This window comes from Rhinolophus sinicus, linkage group LG03 (assembly GCF_036562045.2).
Source record: "Rhinolophus sinicus isolate RSC01 linkage group LG03, ASM3656204v1, whole genome shotgun sequence".
Taxonomy (NCBI): Eukaryota; Metazoa; Chordata; class Mammalia; order Chiroptera; family Rhinolophidae; genus Rhinolophus; species Rhinolophus sinicus.
The window spans coordinates 177,520,315-177,539,560 of record NC_133753.1 but is presented as its reverse complement, the minus strand read 5'-3'; the positions used below and the strand labels follow the sequence as shown (position 1 = coordinate 177,539,560).

The window sequence follows — 19,246 nt, the reverse complement described above, 5'->3', positions numbered from 1 at the left end:
TCTTAGGACATTCCCTTAACTTCCCTCTCCTGTAGGTAATCTACTACGTAATTATATGAATCTAAAGTAGATTCATCTTAAACTTAGAGGCAGAGGATTGGTTGCTTCATGGGATTCGAGGTTCCCATATATAAATCCTTTCCCATGTGGGCAGGTAAGATGTCAGGTCTCCTGACATTTATGGATCATAACTGTCAAGCCTTGACCTCCAGCTTCTGCGAGTGCTGTGATCTCTGGCTTTGAATTGACCTTCTAACATCTGAATATGGTTAGATCTGACTCTCTTGAGCCATCTGTCGACCCCAACCTGCTTTATTTCTACTGGTATAATATTCTACTCCTTTACTATAGTTCTTTTCCAATATGAAAGACAAATCACTTGTGCCTTTGAGGAATACGTCCTGTATCCTAACCCCTCTCTCCCTCAAGAGTTCCACAAAGTCAAACCTCTTGCCTGAGGACAACCACATGATACCATGTGGAAGAACTATATCAGTTCATCACCACTGCTGCAAAGCTACTTAGAAATTCATGCCAGACTGACATAGACTGATAACATCCTTTTTAGACCCAAGGAACAATCATCCTCAAATCAACAGCCTGTGTCCACCATACTGGAAACTAAACCCAATGAACAATTTAGGGCGCCTGGCATTTCATTATGGGGGTTTCAGCAATTTCTAGGCAATAAAGGATTAACAGCACAAATTAATATCTTGCTTCTCTCCCTGTTCCTTGCTAAAAGAAGCTTTAAGGATTCATAATCAATGTCCCCTAGCAAATATCTTGAAAAAGAAAATTAGAGAGATCCTAACTAATGTACATGTCAGCAGTTTCCTTTCTGTATACCTGGATCCACACTGACTCATTGGTGGGACCTGTAGCCATCAGTTTCTCCAGGTCTCCTTTCCTGTCATATTGAAAGATGGTCCCTGCCAGCTTGTAGTTCCCATTCCACTGGATAATAAATCCTCCATTGAGGTAATATTTTTCAGGGTCTTCACTCCTGATGGCCAGAAAATTTCCAGCTCCCTCCACCTCCATTACCCGTATGTCCCTTGCTCCTTTTGGAATCAGTCCGATGTCAACATAACCTAAGGAGAGAAGATACAATAATGAAAGAGGCAGGCTAGCTTAGCTGAACACAATCTGTTTCTGACTCATCATTCATCCTCTTCCCAGCATCTCCATTACTTAGTGCCCTTGCCCTCCTCCTGGGTGGTCACTGGGATTGGTAGATGTGCTAAGTATGGGGGGGGGGGTATGTTTAAAGAGCTTGGCCGTAAGGAGAACGCTCAGGGGCTTTGTGGCTCAGTATGTAAACAGTTTTGTGAGGAGAGGTGAAATAAATGCAGATTGGACTCTGAAGTTTTTGTGGTTGACCCAGCAATTTATTTTTCTGCAATTTTATGTTAATAGTTCAAAATTTTACATCCCCTAGCTAGCTTCTCATTAGCATCTCTGCTCCCCCATTTGTTGCTGCTGTCAGATTAATCTTCTCAAACATTGCGTTGGATACATGCTTTTGCTCATCCTCGTTGCCGGCAAGTTAAAGACAGACTCTTAGAAGTAAATTCATTAAGAGAATACAGGAGGGAATCTTGGATTGACAGCTATCTAGTGCTCTTAAATACAGCTGGTGAAAAGAAACTAAGCTCTGAGCACAGCTTTTTATGTTGCTTGACAATTCTATTCATTAGAAAGGGTTTTTGTTTTTTTCTTATGTTTCTTAAGTTTTGCTGAAATATGATCTTATATTTTACTTTCATGTCTTCTAATTCAGTCTTCTGAAAAAGCACAGAGGACATCCATTTTAAAGACGATCAGTTCTAGCCAGGCTTTCCCTTGCTTACTGGTTGTTATGGGAGGAGACAGCGTGTGGAGGAAAATAAATTAACACATAATGGTTGAGGAAAAGGAATTAACACATAATGGTTTCCGCTCTTTGGCAGCACATGCTCGGCAACTCATGGATTCATGTTATTTATGCTTCTTGAGAACCATCACCTCATAAACACAATAGGCTGGGAAAAACATGGACTCTGGGGATGGTACTGTGAAGGGAGTACTGCAGCCTGGGAGTCTGAACACTTGATTTCTAGTTTCTGTGTTACCACGAACGAACTCTGTGACATTCATCAACTTATTTAACTTCTCTGAATATCATCTGCAAAATGAAGGGACTTGAATGAGATGAGGTCTGACATCCTTCCCAGCTCTGGTATTCCATTATTTTGCCCTTTTCTAAGCTAAACATTCTCTATTCCTTCAATACTTTCATGTAAAACATGGTGGTAAGACCCTATCATCCTGGTCATTTTCCACTGACTATACATTTGGTTTTCAGCTTGACAAGCAAACCCTCATCTCTGTCACCTGAAAGTGGCCTGGATGCACCTTTTCTCCTGGACCCTAAAGTAGCATGGGGTACTGGGAGCTAAAACAGTGGGCTGGCCAGCAGGAATGATTTGCTCAGAAACTGAGGGTACAGGCCACAAACTCAGTCCCATTTTTCAAACTGGCAGCTCCCATCCAGAGGAACCAAAATGCAAGTCTTGTAGTACTTAATTAAATTCCATTTGGCCCTCACACACTTGCCTGAGACAGCACGTTAAAAGTACTAGTTTACAACTAGCTCAGGAGACATATTCATCACCTGTAATTGAGGCTAGTATGTATGGCTTTTGGAGTGTGCTACCTGTAGCTGATTTTCTGACCTAGGATATTGTATGGCTTCTCACAGTAGAATTCATGCAGGAAAATCACCTGGCTTCTATCTCATCCCTTGTTTAAAAACAAACAAAAAGAAAAGAAAGCTAGATGGAAAAACAAAACAGAAGAGATTGCATTTTATCTTCCATTTAAAAGAGAAAATCCAAAATTATAAATATTTATCATGGGCAGATTCTGCCAAATTGAAGGGGGACGTACATCAAATTTAAAATAAAAGTTTTCAGTGAATGGAAATGCTGCTTCTGAACACTTTATAGGCAGAAGACGTACACTGAAGTAGATTTAGCCATGAGCAAATGTAATACATGTTTGTAATATATATTTGCAGAAGAATACCCAGAAGAAAGCCAAAGGATAAAATTATAGTGATTTGGAGTTAAAACAAAGAACCATGGTAAAATATCAACCAGACTCCTTTCCACGTGACAGAAGAGCCCACAGTAGAGAAGGGTGTAAAAGGAAAAGTAAAAGTTTTCATTTCCCTCCACCTCTAGTCCTCTGTGTCAAAGATAATTGCCGTTAATAGTTTAATGTAATAGTTTATTCTCTTACAAAATTTTTCTTTGCATATATAAGCATGTATACACATACATTTTTAAACAAGTGGGATCATACTATATGAACGATTCTAACTATTGCTTTTAAAATTTAATATATCTTTTTATATTTTTTGAGCATTTCAATAACTGCAAAAATGACATGAACCCATTTATTTAACCAATCCCCTGTTAATGGACATTCAAGTGGAAGGGAATGGCTACCAACCTCTTTATCTAAAAAATGAGGAAATTGAGTTCCCAAGAGAAGAAATCGAGGCCACATCACACAGCGAGGTGGAGAATACCTATAACCACGGTTTGCTAACCCCCTAATCTAGTGTTTTAATGGAAAAAAGTGGTTGGCAGAACAGAGATGAAGAACAAATCCTGTGTGTCTCATCCTCATGGCCTTTACAGAAATGAGAATCATATTAAAAAGTTTCAGGAGTAAAGGGTCATCGAGACATTATTCTCTTTCAAGGGAAATAGAATAGTTCTATTTTCAGGGCCAGTAAGACTATCTCCAAAGCATTAAGAATGATGAAAATATTCATTCAGCAAAATCACTTTTCCTCCATCTTTCTCATTTTGAATTCTTTGAAAGTCACAACCTGTTTAAAAAAAAAATCAATCTTGCCCTTCAACTCAGTCCCCTGCCACTTCAATGATATATGTGTTTCTTTGTTACCAGATCCTTCTTTCTGTTTAAACATCTTTCTCACAGTCTGGCAGGCAGAGCCGTCCCCAAGGCACACTCCGCAGCGATCCTCTGTGGCGTTGGAATCGATCTCATAGTCACAGCCAACCCTCTGCAGGAAGAGAGATGGAGGATGAATGACACAGGCAGGAGATGTCACACCTGCCTTGGATCTTTGACTTCTACTTTCTCCCTTTGCTCTTGATGAGATTGGGGTGGGGGCAGATATAAGAACAAATGTTTCCTTTTTTTCTGGTGGCAGCAGAGGAATAACAAAGCATCCACTGATGGTGAAGGAAATACTTGCTTAGAGGAGTAAGAGGTACACAATGAGTGGGTCTCCAATTTCCCCTGAGTCAGAGGCAGAATTGAACACAGTTCCACAAATTTAACTAGGAAAATGTCTTAGAATCGAAGTGGGTGGTGCGGCCAAGTCCCTTTCAGATGTGCAAACCTCATGCCCCTTCTCTCTACAAAGGCTTCCCAGGGGTGATGCAGTTATTCCTCCTATAATTTGGTTGGTCGATCCCTTTACATTCCTCACTGGGTTATTCTCCCTGGTTTCTGTTTGAAGACAGCAGGTGAACCATCAGCCATCGGAGAAAGGCTAGCTTAACACTGAGACCATTCCAGTCCCTAATGGATGGAATCTCTGACCTACAGATCCATCATCAGACCCTGCAAAGCTTCCTGTGACCCCAGACCCCACATTTAGACTTATCCCAGCCATCCTTCCCTCCAGCCTTTCACATTTAGCTGTATCCCAGCCATCCTTGCCTCCAGCTGCTGAGGAAGAACTGGCCATTTCTCCTCCGAGCCAAGACTAATCTTGCCCTGTGCGCTGGACCAAACCCCTTCTCAGTGTTCTGTCCATTCTTTCCCTCTCTGTTTATTCCTTCTCCTCAGTCCATCAATAGAGCCAACTCTTTCCCATCCTAAAATTCCCATTCTGAAAAAAGAGAGCATCAGTGTTCAGTAGCATCAGAAACCAAAGAATCATGACACTTAGACTGAAAGTTAGAAAACATGGGAGCTTCAGTTGAACTTCTGTGTTGCTTGCTTTCTACCATGGCCTATGCTCCTAACCACATGTCAGTGGTAAAAGAAAGAGAGAGAAATATACCATATTCTATTAGTCAGATTGTTCTTTTCTGTTTGGGAAGAAGAACTGTGCCCAGGTAGTTTTCTTTCTCTCTCAAAGATAATCCCCTTTCTTATTTTAAAGCCACCTCAAATTGATTGACAAGAAGAACAGTTTGGGTCTTTAAATGCACCCTCCCTCCATCAGCTAAACAGGGAGCTTATGCCCACTGACAGATAGCTCCATTCCTAGGTTAACCATCAGTAATTTCCTTTAGGTCCAAAGACAGTGCTAATTGATCCAGATGTGAACAAACAAACAAAAAACAGTGCTGAGAGATTAAAAAGACTTACTCATGCTAATCACAATGGAAAGAAAAGAAATTGGATGCAAAGCCTTGTGAGTAAAACGCCAAAGCTTCACAAGTGATGTGTTTTCATTAAGGTGGACCATCCTCTAATAAGCTGTCCTTTACAAATCACATTCCCAGTGACTTTCTTTCCTTCACTTATTTAGAACAGGCCAGGGAAACTTACTCTGAGACATATTCATTTTAAAGTGTTTTTAAAATATCTCTACCAAATGTGGACAGATAAAAAATGTGAAGAAAAAAGGAAAGAAAGCCATAAAAACAAATACCTTGAGCCCATTTTTCTTCCCCCAAAGTATCTACAGGCATACATGGGGGCAGGTTTGGGGGAAGGAGACACACACACATCGTTGATATGCTGTCCCACAGCACATTGGATGGGTTCTCGTGGAGACTTCACTCCATTTGCTTCGCCCGTCAGTTGCACACAGCACAATCAACACTGAATTAAGTATTTAACAGAAGACCTACAAAGGCATAAGCCAGTCCTCCTTGTTGCACGTGAAGCATAAGGGCTCTCAGAGGAAAATGACTAGATGTCACTCTCCTCTTTCCTGCCATGTGTTCTGGCAACAGGGCCCACGACAGTATTGTCCTTGTGCCTTCAGCAGAATCAGAGGTGACTCTGCTCCTGCTACCGAATGTGGACAATGGCTCCAACATGGCTCTCCTCTGATGTGACTCTTACGATGCCAGAGAGCCATCCCAACAAGCAGCATTATTGAGCAAAAAGAAAATCACTTTAACTTTCCATCATATCATCATTTCTTTCTTTAAAAAACAAGCTTTATTGGGGTATAGCTGATTATATATAAAGTACAGCATCTATTTACTGTATACCATTCGATGAGTTTGGACTTCTGCAAACACCTGTGAAACCATTGCGGGAATCAAGGTAACAGACATAGCCATCACCTCCAAAAGGTTCCTTGTGTCCCTTTTGTGTGTGTGATAAGAACACTTAACATGGGATCCACCCTCTTAACAGATGTGTAAGTGCTCAATGCAGTACTGTTAGCCACAGGCACTGTGCTGTACAGCAGATCTCTAGGACTTTTCATCTGGTGTAACTGAAACTTCATATCCATTGAACCGCAACTCCATTGTTCCCTCTCCTCAGCCCTGGGGAACACCATTCTATTCTCTGCTTCTATGAGTTTGACTATTTTAGATTTTCATATAACTGGAATCATGTAGCATCTGTCCTTCTGTGACTGGCTTGTTTCACTTAGCCTTCCAGGCTCATCCATGTTGTCACAAATGGCAGGATTTCCTCCTTTTATAAAACTGAATAATATTCCATGGTATTATATACCACCTTTTCTTTATCTGTTCATATGTTGATAGACATTTGGGTTGTTCCCATATCTTGGCTATTGTGAATAATGCTGCAGTGAACATGGAAGTCCAGATATCTCTTCAAGATCCTGATTTCAATTGTTTTGGATATATATCCAGAAGTGGGATTTCTGGGTTACCTGGTAGCTCTATTTTTAATTTGTTGATGAACCGTCATACTGTTTACCATAGAAGCTGCACCATTGTATATTCCCACCAACAATGGGTTCCAATTTCTCCACATCCTCGCCTACAGTTATCTTTTTTTTTTTTTTTTAATAATAGCCATCTTAACAGGTGTAAGGTGATACTTCATTGTGGGTTTGATTTGTATTTCTCTGTTGTTCAATGAAGTGAAGTACTTTCTCATATGCCTGTTGGCTATATGTATGTTTTCTTTGGAAAAATGTCTATTCAAGTCTGCTCTTTTTTTTTTTTTAAGGCGGGCACAGCTCACAGTGGCCCATGTGGGGATTGAACCGGCAACCTTGGTGTTATCAGCACCACGCTCTAACCAACTGAGCTAACCGGCCACTCCAAGTCTGCTCATTTTTAATCTAGTTATTTGTTTTCCTGCTGTTGAGACGTAGGAGTTTCTTATACATTTGAGTATTAATCACTTATGTATATGGTTTGCAAATATTCCCCCACTGTGTAAGTTGCCTTTTATTCTAATAATTATTTCCTTTCCTGTGCAGAAGAATATCATTAATTCTTGACTATGTCATTTGGACTGAAGAGTATCTTGAGTATTGGAGAAATCAGGGTCCCAGTCTTTCACCAGGCTTTAGCCCTACATGAGTGAATAAGTAATACACATTCCTATCAATTATCTTTTTTCTTTTGCTTATGTGTTAACATTGTTTTACTTGTAAATTCTCAAGTGACTAAGAACTGAAATACCAACTGGTGCCATGACCTAATCCACCTGGAATGTCATCATTTCTTTCTACAGTCCCTTGGCAAGAGTAGACACGGGAAGAATGCTTGGTTCTAAGATGAAATTAACTCCCAGCTAATGGAACTTTAAGTGTGGAGATAGTTAGGGTACAGCCATGCTTAACTGAAGAGAACAGGTAAATTATTTTACCATTTAATAACCTGGACAGTAGCAATAATGCTTTCCTCACCATAACTTTGAGGACCAAGAGATAGGATCTGGCATTTTGGAGAGAGATTTGGCCAGAGAAATTGATTTGGGGATGGTCAGCATATCACTGAAATGGCCAATATGGCATTAAGAAAGAATAAAGAAGGTTCAGGACAGTTTCTGAGAAGAATGAGAGAGGGAACTAACTTTGGACGGGTAGGTCGATTGTCAGATAAGGTTAGGGATTCAGCTGGGATTAAAGACATTTGATTTTGAAGGGCACAGATTCACAAGGTTGACTTTTTATTTTAAGAAGTACATAGTAGGCTGATGTAAGATCAAAAAAGATTGTGGTTTGTTGATCAGAGCCAGGGTGTTGGGGTGAGATTGATGGAAGGCTGAGAGAAGCAGTCTAGGGGACAGCTGATATGATAGATAAGGGCATCTGGGACATCTGGGAAGGAAATGAAGTCCAACGTATGCTGGAGAAAAGGGAATAGTGAAAGAAATGAAAGTCAAAGAACTGGTTACCAGAAGAAAGGGGTGAGATTGCCGGAAGGTTAGCAGACTGTTCCAAAAGATTATTCCATGTCATATGTGTGATTAAAAATGGGAGATATACTGAAAATACGAAGTTTAAATTTATATCTTTGATAAATAAGCTTAGGAGTTCACTCCAAGTTAAAACTAAATTGGGGAAGGCATAGTTACCTCCCAAAACAAAGTCAGTTTTGATCAGGGCTTGTCATTCCTTTGACAATAGAATCTGCAAATCTAACACACCAAAATGTTGGCAAATATCATAATTTCAAAATAGACAGCTGAATAAATGAAAATAAGCAAACATAATAAATATTTGTATAAATATAACCAAATGTATTTCCATATCCACAGAGAAGATAGATTATCTAGATAAACACTGTGTACATTTTTTCCCTGATAGTGCTATTGTTTTATTTCAATACATGTTCAATTCACTCTGAAATTTATAATTGCAGTAAATGAGTAAGACTAATAAAGCTGAAAACATCTACAACCTGGATCTTTGGAAGATAAATTGCATGTAGGCTATTAAGGTAAATTTGATTTGACATAACTTTTCAGCCTAAAAACTTAGCTCAGTGTGGTATAGACAGAAAGTGGTTAATTATAGCTTCTAAAAGGCCTTAACTGGTTTCCAGAAAGAAGATAGCAAGCTGAGAGAAACTGGCTTATTCTATTAAACTGATTTAATTGGTTTTAAGAGAGGCATCCAAGACCCCTTATGCTTTGTTCCATCACAAGGTAAAGATGCTATCTCTATGCATGCAAAGGTATTTAGGTCTAAAAGATGATTTTAGCTCACACTCATTTCTTGGTGACTTAAGTTCTCAGCCCAAGCTGTATATATTGCAATCTGCAGGGGAGTTTTAAAAATGTCAATGGCCAGGCCCCAAATTCCAGAGATTCTGAATGTTGAGAGGGAGCCAGACATCAATAGTTTTAAAAGCTCTCCAGGTAATTCTAATAGGCAGTCTAGCTGAGAACCACTCCTTTAGGCAGTAGTGGGGCTATTTTGGCCTGAATTAGCTAAATAAACCTTTTCTCACTCTGGGGAACACATCTAACCTAAAATATACTAATTATCTTGGGCTCTTCATATAATGGCGACAATGGTAATTAGTGAGTCTGAAGGGAATGTTGCCTGGGCTTTTCTAATCTAGAGTCTGATTATGGCTTGCTGTTGGCTCACTCATTCCCGGGAATCAGCATGTTGCCTCCTGAGTTTTGGTCACTACTGGAAGAAGTCAAAAGGCAACTTCAAGTTGATAACTGCATCTTCCCAGGGTGCTGAACATTTATGGGCAGGAGCTTTTTACAATGGCAATTGGGTCCAGTAGGAAAAAAAATTATAACTATTTGCAAAAACAAATAAAATATTTTAAGAGTTTATTGTGTGCCAGGGCTGTAAAGGGCATAACGTATATGACCTTATTTAATCGTTTTGACAACCCCAACTAAAATAATACATTAATATCCCAATTTTATGAAAACAGCCTCAGAAAGATGTATAGGGTTATACAGCTAATAAATAATGGTTATGAGTTCATATTCTAGACTCAGAGCACTTCCCTCACAGTTAATTAGATATTTCTATAATACAGCTTTTCTTTCATTGATTAAAAACAACTTTTTAAACTGAACTTTATGCCTGGGTGTTGGGTTGCAAAATTTGTTCCTTACAAAACAGACTGTGAGCAGTGGGAAGGAATTCTTCCATGGTTGTACATATAAAAGCATTAACAAATCAAGTCTAAGTAATTTACATAAAGGTGGAGTTGATTAATGGAGTCATCGTGGAAAAGTCAAATAGAAATCAGAAGACCTGATTTCTGATTGGCATAACTACCTGTTGTGCCATTTCTCTTCCTAAGAAGATCATGTTGGAGAATTAAATGTAAAAAATGCCTTGTGAAAAACACTATACAAACTACTATTAATTTCAGTTTTTCCTCAACTTTACCTACTGTGTTGGCAAGTAACTAATGAATAATTTAATGCCACTGAAAAGATCTGGGTTCCCTGTTTCTAATACTTCCTTCTTTAATTTGGTTCTTCTTCAATTCTGACTTTGTTCCATGCCAAAAATAGTAACACAGAGCACAACAAATCAAGAAATGAAGACAGCAGTAGGAAGAAAACTATTCCATTCCAAACTATGTCTTTGATATACACAGAGAAGTCTTGCCTCACGGATCATATATACCGTTTCCCCGAAAATAAGACCTAGCCAGACCATCAACTCTAATGGGTCTTTTGGAGCAAAAATTAATATAAGACCCGTATTATATTATGTTATATTATATTATATTAATTATATTAAAGACCTGGTCTTACATTATAGTAAAATAAGACTAGGTCTTATATTAATTTTTGCTCCAAAAGATGCATTAGAGCTGATGTTCCAGCTAGGTCTTATTTTCGGGGAAACACGGTAAAACCCAGACCACATGCAAGTGCCATGAAAGAAAAAAGTTAGAACATCTGACTTCCTGAATTAATAAAAACATGATTTTATAAAGTTGTAGATTAAGGAAACATACCCAATACCTTACATATGCCATTAATACAGACATTTCTGCTGTTGCCGCCTTCAAAGCAAGGGGTTCCATCAATGACAGCATCCAGCATTTTCTCGGAAAACTGGCCATCTATGGGTCGGCAGTAGAGCTCACAGGGGCGTGCTGAAGTGAAAAAGAGAAAAATCCTTGCAAGTTAGCCTTTTAGCTCAGCATCCTACCCTCCAGGATTCTTTTGTACATATGACCCCAAGTGTCACTGATCTGGAGATTCCCATCTTTTACTTTTCTGTGACACATGCTAAAATCTGGGCTTTTTCCTTTTTTCACGTAAAGAGTTTTACAACAAATTAAATTCGGACGATTCCTTTAAAATGCTATGCCCTTTGTTATAAACGATGAGATCCTTCAATGAAATATTGAACTGTGCTTGTAAAAATAAGGTACTGCACATCTGGCATTAACCTAGAAATTAAGTAATATCAACCAGCGACGCAGGATTTTAGGCAAGCATGACACGTGTGCATTGTTTGCAGCAACGTAAGTGGACCTCCGGGGGAGAGGTGGTCCCTGCCCATGGGACCAGCATACCACTGACAAATAGTACTACCACTATCGTAACCCTACTCCCTAACAAATATTCTCCCTTATTCTCAAGCCCAAGAAGGCTTTGGACACAGATTTACAACCACACATAAACAAAGGGATCCACTTTTTTGCTGAAGCTGAAGCCAACTTGCTTATCATAGCAGTCCATCCATCACGCTGGGTCCTACACTGAATCTATTCTAAGGGTCAATCTTCTATTCCCTATGAGTTCTGGGTGATCTCCAGTGCACAATTGCTCTAAAGATTTACTTAATAAAATACGTACCTATACATAGGTATACTTGGAGTAACCAGAAAGATAGATACCTTTTAAAACATAAATTGTCTTAAGCTTTTTAATAGGCAATACATGTATATGATAAGAATTCAAATAGTAATTTTCTTTTGAATGTTATGTCTTGTTTTCTTTAGGTGAAACACTTGAGAGTGTCTTCTTCAGAAAGGTCATTTTGGGATCCTTCTGGAGCCGCATATTAGGGGGAGGGCTGTTAGTTTCTGGGTGGTCTGACCAGCTGAGGGCTCAATGAGATCAGCTGTAAGGCCATTTGCCATGGACCCACCTCAGTGTGGAAGGACACCAAAGGCAAAGCCAGACCACACAACTCTAGGTGGGCTGCTCAAGGATGCAATGATCCATGCAGTAAGGAAACAAAAGTGTAAAACTTACACAAATATAACTAAGAGCAAAAGCTCCAAACACTGAAACTCTGGACGAACTTGAGACAGAGGTCAAGAGTATGTGCTCAAAGCTTAAAGAAGAAAGGTAAAAGCGTGTAAAGAGTGCCAACTGATTTTATACAAAGTGCCACGGATAGGTTGTCTGAGGAAATGAACAGTCAGAATGAGTTGGCAAGATCACCGGACAAAGTGCCAATGGAAAAGGGCGAGAAGACTGAGGGAACTAGGCATGACGTGGACTGTTGTAAATCTTCATTGCTGGCTGCATGATCAGCTCTGTCACTGCCTGGACTGGAACAAAAGTACTGAGAGGGAGCCACTTGGGAGCAATTCTGCTCCTCGAGATGAGAACATCCACCCAAGTGTGCTGAGCCCAGGAATCACTTCATGAGAAACACTGGGATATCAAGAAGGATGGAGGCAGGGGAAACACTTTTAAATAAGACTTTGATTTGAGCTTTATTAATAATTTGGATTTGGGGTTTTGTATTTGGACACATAAAGCAAAAGGAGAATGGAGCCCTGAATAATTCTGGGAGCTTTTCTATAGGAACGATCCATTCCAGCTTGCTATGTAATGCTAAAACTAGAGGTGCCTCAGGTGCAAATTTTAAGAAGGCACTCACTCTTATGGTTGTACAAATGGGTCCCCATAGCAAGTAAACGGCCCTCCAATGGCCAGCATTGCACTAAATTCCAGAATGATGAAGTTCCAGTATTTGCCTTAGTTTTGTTTACTTGTGCTGTTAGACTCACTCCCTGAAGGATAAAGCCATCCACAGACTTTCACTAGTCTTGTTTATACAGTGATTTAAAAGGAATTTTGCTTGCTAAAATAACAGCCAATATATTATTCAAACAGTATTTTCCAGACCTTGCTGTGCTCTGCAATGGTTATCTTATCTCATTTTAACAATCACAACCACCCTGTGATGTTAGTTCTTTCATTATCCCCATTTCATGGATGAGAAAATTTAGGCATAGGCCACAGCATGACTGGCAGAGCTAAACTGGTGTGTTAGCTTAGAGCCCTCACGACTAATCCTAACCTACAGGCGTAGAATTTTCTTTAACAAAATATTAAATGTCTTTGATGAGCTCTTTAAAGTAACCACCCTTTACGTTATTCGGCAATGCATATCTAAGGAGCATATCAGAGGAGCAAACTTGGTACAATACCAATGACTCCATTTTAATGTTCTCTCATGGGGTTTAAATAGTGAGAATCACCAGCCTCTGGAACCATTTACTTCTACAGTGAGCAGTTGTAAAAGTTTTAGTCTACTATTACCTTGAGAAAGTTACTGAACCTTTCTGTGACTCAGTTTCCTCATCAGAAAAATGGGGACAATCACATCTGCTTTGCTGGATACTTGCAAGGACTAAGACAGAGATTGTATATCAAGCACTCAGGACAGTGCCTGGTGTATAGTAAGTGCTTGACAAGTGACAATTGTTAGGTTGTTGTTTTTATGTCATTATGAACTCGAATTCTAAAGATCCTTGCAGTTGCCCCAACATGCTACGCTTCTATCATTCCAATATTCTCTCATAGTTGTCAAGACATGTATTTTATAATGCTGGCTCAATTCTCACTCCCACTCCAAAGAATCTTTCCTGAAATATCCTCTTCTCCTTCAGATTATTCCATTATGCCATTTTAAATCAATTCTGCACAAAATTCACACTTTGTTTTACTATTTTCGAAACAACTGCTGTCTTGTCAGGTTAGCATAAAGAATTCTAGACCTTGCTAGGTCAGTGCACGATTCCATGACTTTCCCAAACTATGACTATGGACCTGGTTCAAAGATGTTCTACTCATATAATGACTACTGAGGTCCCATTAGCTCTGAAGTTCCAAGACTATGACTTTTACAAGCTCTTCAATTGAACTGCAGTGTCCTCAAGGTAACTAACTCAACGTCAATTGTGCACCGATTGGCTACTATTAGCCAGACAATATGAGAAGGAGGAGTCATAATTCACACTGGTGAGGACTCAAAAGCACAGCAGAGGTGGAAATAAGCACAGCCCGTGGGCTTCTCCTTCTCACAGGCTTTGGTGTTACATCCATAGGGATATACATCCCAGCTCTGATTGTGACACCTGGGCCAAGGCCTTCTCAGCCTCTGGTCTGCCTAGAGGGCATTGTCAGAGGGCAACATATTAAAACTTCTAATAACATGTCTGACATACTGGGGGTGCCAAAAAAACATATGCACATGTTAAGAGATGTTATCTATGTATTACTTGGCGAAGTTGGATTGAATTACAGTAGCAATGTGTAGTATGACATTCGCTCAAAAGATGATATTAATCAAATGAATCCTAGCATCACCGTGTGACAGGCAGGACAGTCAAAGAAAATGGCGGAAGCACGGTTGTTGTTAGAGGAGCACAAGACCATTTTGAAGTGGTGTTTGAAATTAGAGACTGTTGTGGAAGTACAACGACAATGGGGGTGTGAGTGTGCAACAGAACCTCCCACACGCCTAACAGGTGCACGCACGTGATAAGTCTGAGACGCATGGTGCTGTGTGATGTACACAAGGGAAGATCCGGGAGGCCTCACACAGCAACAAGTCCTGCTTCTGCTGTGGTGTTGGAACAGTTTACACGCTCACCACAGAAGTTAACCAAACAATGTTCGCCGTAATCAGAAGTGTGTGGACCTAATGGTAACAACTTTGAGCACCTCTTGTAATGGCAGAAGTCAAACGTGACTTCTACTCATCTTTTGTTATTGGTAGATGTTGAGTATTACAATTTTAATACAGTTGTTTCCTCTCTTAAAATGTGTATACATTTTTTTGGCACCCTCTGCAGAACGGTTGTTTAAATGTGGTAGTTATGACCATTAACCTTTTCTAATGAATACTAGCAGAACATTACATGTAGAAAAGGCTTTTAACCCATGTTTACTAATTAACAGACATGACAGTGACCAACACTGCTAGGGAGAAACTTTGGGACCACGTAGCAAAGAGATCATTTCAACCCTAGAGATCATCAACTCAGTCAGTCATAAAAATGAACACTGACCTCAGTGACAGAAATCAAGGATGTTCACAGCAGCAATTACATGTTTATTCAGAAAGAAATGGGCAAATAAGTAAGTTGCATTTACAATGGAAGGTTATGTAGTCACTAAAAGGAGTGAGGTAAGCCATGATGCCATGATCTTATGCTCAGTGAGTCAAGCAAGTTGCAGAATCAGCAAAGAATGACTCCACTTGTGTGCAAACAAAAGCCTGCTATTAACAATGGTTGCCTCTGAGGAATAAGAATGGTGGGATAAAAATAATTTATTTTATTCCATTCCATTACCTACACTTGCATTTTTATAATGAGCACAGATTCCTTTAAAAAAAATGTCAGCTCTCAAAAAAGAAAATTGGAAAGGCCTCCTTAATCTTGTGATAATCATGACACATCTCCATGAAGAGAGGCCCTAATTTCAAGGTGTCTCTCCATCTTGCTTCTGCAGTACAGAGCTAGTACATCCTTCTAGCTTAGGCAGGCTAACTCACATACACGGCACTTAAGAAACACAAATTTCTGTTGAGCATAATTGCAGTGGACTATGGAGACTTAGGAATATCTACCGAAAAAAAACAAAACAAAACCAAAACACCTTCATGGCAACAACAATAACACACGCAGACCTACTGCTGGGACTCTCCCAGAGCGTGCACACCACATGACCTATAGGTGCACCTAAGGCCAGAAAGAACCCTGTACTTGAAAGTAGCCATTGTGAAGTGAAGGTTCAGGGCTATTCAACAGTTTACAAGGCTGAACCTAAGTCCTGATTTCCTGTCCTCTTCTCCATTCCTCTGGCCTTTGTTTTCATGGTGCCCGTTCGGTTGGCCTATGATGCAGGGCTCTGCAGAAAGAGGCAGGGAAGGCAGCGGATGGTCTTAGTTCTCAGTGGTCATCAAGAGTATCAGAGAGTCTTTGTCCCAGATATCAATCTCAGAGATTCCATAATCCCCATAGAGTATTTTCACTGTCTCAGGTATATTCATCTGCCTGACACATCCTTTTGTCTGGGTCATGTGATTTTTGTCCCCCTCTAGCTTTCAAGAGTTTTCAAATCCATTTATAATTCAGCTAAGTGAAAACTCTAAAACTAATTTACTGGTGAACTCTCACCCTCACACTGCCTGAAAAACCCTCCGAAAGTAAGCTTAGGTAACTGAATTAACTTATGGACTCGAAAGTTGCATTTTCAATTTGCTGAAACAGGATAGCTCAACATTTTTGGATAATGATCTTAAGAAATGATCGTTAGAAGTGAAAGATAGAACTTGCTAATAAGGATAAAAATATTTCTCGGGTCAAGGAAAAGTTCTGATGCATTTCACATTTTCTGAGTAGATAGCAATTTCAGTTTCACCATTAAAAAAAATCCAGTTCCTAAAATCCATTTACAGGAGGTCTCCACGGGTATGAGCCCTGTGTAGTTGTCCAACACCTCACACTTGATTGAATGCTGTATTGTTGCTGTCTTGAAACTCTTAGTAATTTTATATTTGAACTTGTGTTTTGTAAGTGAAGTCTCATGGGACAATGGGACATGCACATGAACAGAAGAGATTTGTGATATGCATGTCTGAAGTTCCTTGCCAGATTTTAAGAACTACTAACCCTTAAGCCAAAGGCATGACTTAAAATGCTTTAGCATTGTACCATGCAATACTCAACTTCAAAAAAGAGGTTCAGCTTAATGACTAGGCTCAGATCAGTTTGAAAGGGAAAAAAAACAACAAAAGCAAATAAAAAGTCCTGATCAAAAATCCCCAGTAATTATTAAGACTATAATTTTGAATTGTCTAAAATGATTCATTTTACTTTCTGATATGGAAATACTACTGTAATCCCCAAATGCATCAAAATATATATCAGTTAAACATAAGAAGGCATTAAAATTAATAAATTTTACAATAACCACAGAATGACATGAAAACAAGAATAGAACTAATTTTTAAAAATGAATTAAATCCATGTCATTGATTTGTCAGACTAGGCGATATGTAGTATTGTTTACTGTTTCCTGCATATTTTTAAGTTCTGTCTTTTGGTTAAGATGTTTAAGAACCGTGATAGAGTCAATGGAATTGTAGCAGCTAAATACGATGTCAGAGGGGCAGTAGATTGGGGGGAAGAGAGTTATCACTTTCGGAGGGGTGTAAATGTCTAACTATTACATTGTTTTGTACACTTGAAACTAATAAACAAACAAACAAATAAATAAAATCCCTTTTTGATACTAACAAAAATGAAAATGATCAGTATATGATAAGACAAATTAGATTAAAAAAGAGCTGTGATGCTAAATTTTGAATTGCAACTTAAATTGTTTAAGAAATGTAACAATTTTGTCATAATGCTTAAATGTTTAGAAAAACTTGGTTTTCAAAGGTAAGAGAGATAAGTTTAATAAAGTGTGAATTCATCACAATACAAAGAGTTGGGTTCTTCCCGACCCCCCAGAGCTCATTTCCAAATATGAACATCTTCTTAGGTAAAATTCAATGTATTGTCCTTAAGGGAATGGGATTAACCCAGTATTCTTTGTTTTAGTGGTTAATATGTAGGCTGCAGAGTCAGGTCTGGGTTAACTTGTCTCTATTCCATAGTCTGAGTTTGGCCAAGTTACTTAAATTCTCTAAATCGATTCGCTCATCCATAAGAATTGGGTCAACAACTTAAATTTCCTCGCAGGATTTTCTTGTTGGAGATAAAATTAGGGAAATGCATATTAAATGCTGAGTGAAGGTCTGGCACAGAGCAAGTACTGATATAAGTTTAATATAAGTTGTTCTCATTATCAGTTAGGAATAAGTTTCACTGCAAGTAGCAGAAAATGTTGCTTCCTTGTCTTAAGTGGACAGGACTTTATTTTTCCCACAAAACAAGAAATCCAGAGGGAGGAGTTTAAAGCTATCCTCCTCTGTCTTCCTGCTCAGCCATCCTAGCATGGGCGTCAACTTTATGGTCTGCGCTATGACTACTGTACCCCAGGCAGCAAGAGGGGGAAGAGAGAGTGGCAGAAGGGCAAGGGTTGAGGGCCAGCTGGATCAGTACCAATTAAAAACTTTCTCAGAAGCCTTACTCAGTGAAGCTTCCATCTTTATCTCTTGGGTCAGAGCGGTGTCTGCAGGGAATACGAGTTAGTGAGTCTTCTAGTTTTTCCCTCTTCTATTGTAGAGAACAGTGAGGGTGAAGAGGGTTGTGAATGGCTTGCGGGTGTCTATAACATCATCCTTATTATTCTATCATCTTTCCTCTTGAAGCCACAGATTCCTAATCTGTGGAAGAGGATTGTCTAGAAGATCTCCCAGGTTCTCTGCACACTTACCTTCTCTTTAAAGGCGGTTTCTATCTAAAGCCCAAGTATTCTTGTAATAAACTCTATATGTGCCGCCCATGTCCCCCAGGTGCTGGGACTATCCCTTAGCTCCTAAGAGTGCTGCCAGCATCAGCCCTGAATTGTCACCTTGGCTTAAGACACTCATTCTTTCCTGGGGCAGACCACACCCAGTGACTGGTCCATTTGGGGCACAAAGGCCCCTATCCCAACAGTGACAATTCTGAAGGCCCATTCTAGCGTGTGAGCTACCAATGGAGTCGGAAGAAGCCTTTGTTGAGAATGCATTGAAGCCCCCCTCCTCTCCCCACCCAACCCCACTTCCTTCCCTCTTTCCACAGCTGCTGAACTTTCTGAATGCTAGTCTGTCTCAGAGTCTGTTTCCTAGGGAACCCAATCTGCAACAATTCCTTAAAGATGTTCCTGAAGGATCCTATCCCATGAAGAGCAGATTGTGGTCTGACCTCATGTCAGACCCTCCACATTTGCTTGAAAACTCACTGCAATGAAGCATTAATTGTGCTTAAATATTTAGAAGCAACAATGAAAAAAATTAGCTTAAATAAAGGGTTATTTGAATGTTATGAGAAATAATTCTAAACAGGAAGAGAAATTCCAGGAAAATGGTGACGTCTGGTCATTTCCTAATGGAAGGCACAAGATGTAAACACATTTC

The 19,246-nt window shown here is 39.5% G+C and overlaps 1 protein-coding gene across 1 annotated transcript in view; it reads right to left on the bottom strand.

The window, feature by feature from the left end:
* The window catches only part of ADAMTS12 (ADAM metallopeptidase with thrombospondin type 1 motif 12), a 273,919-nt gene that overhangs the window by 87,176 nt on the left and 167,497 nt on the right, over positions 1 to 19,246 (bottom strand). The window contains exons 13-15 of the mRNA XM_019737332.2: positions 10,939 to 11,072; positions 3,961 to 4,081; positions 850 to 1,094 (exon numbers count right to left, since the gene is read on the bottom strand). Of these exons, the coding sequence (XP_019592891.2) occupies positions 850 to 1,094; positions 3,961 to 4,081; positions 10,939 to 11,072 (500 nt within the window). The remainder of the gene's footprint in view (positions 1 to 849; positions 1,095 to 3,960; positions 4,082 to 10,938; positions 11,073 to 19,246) is intronic.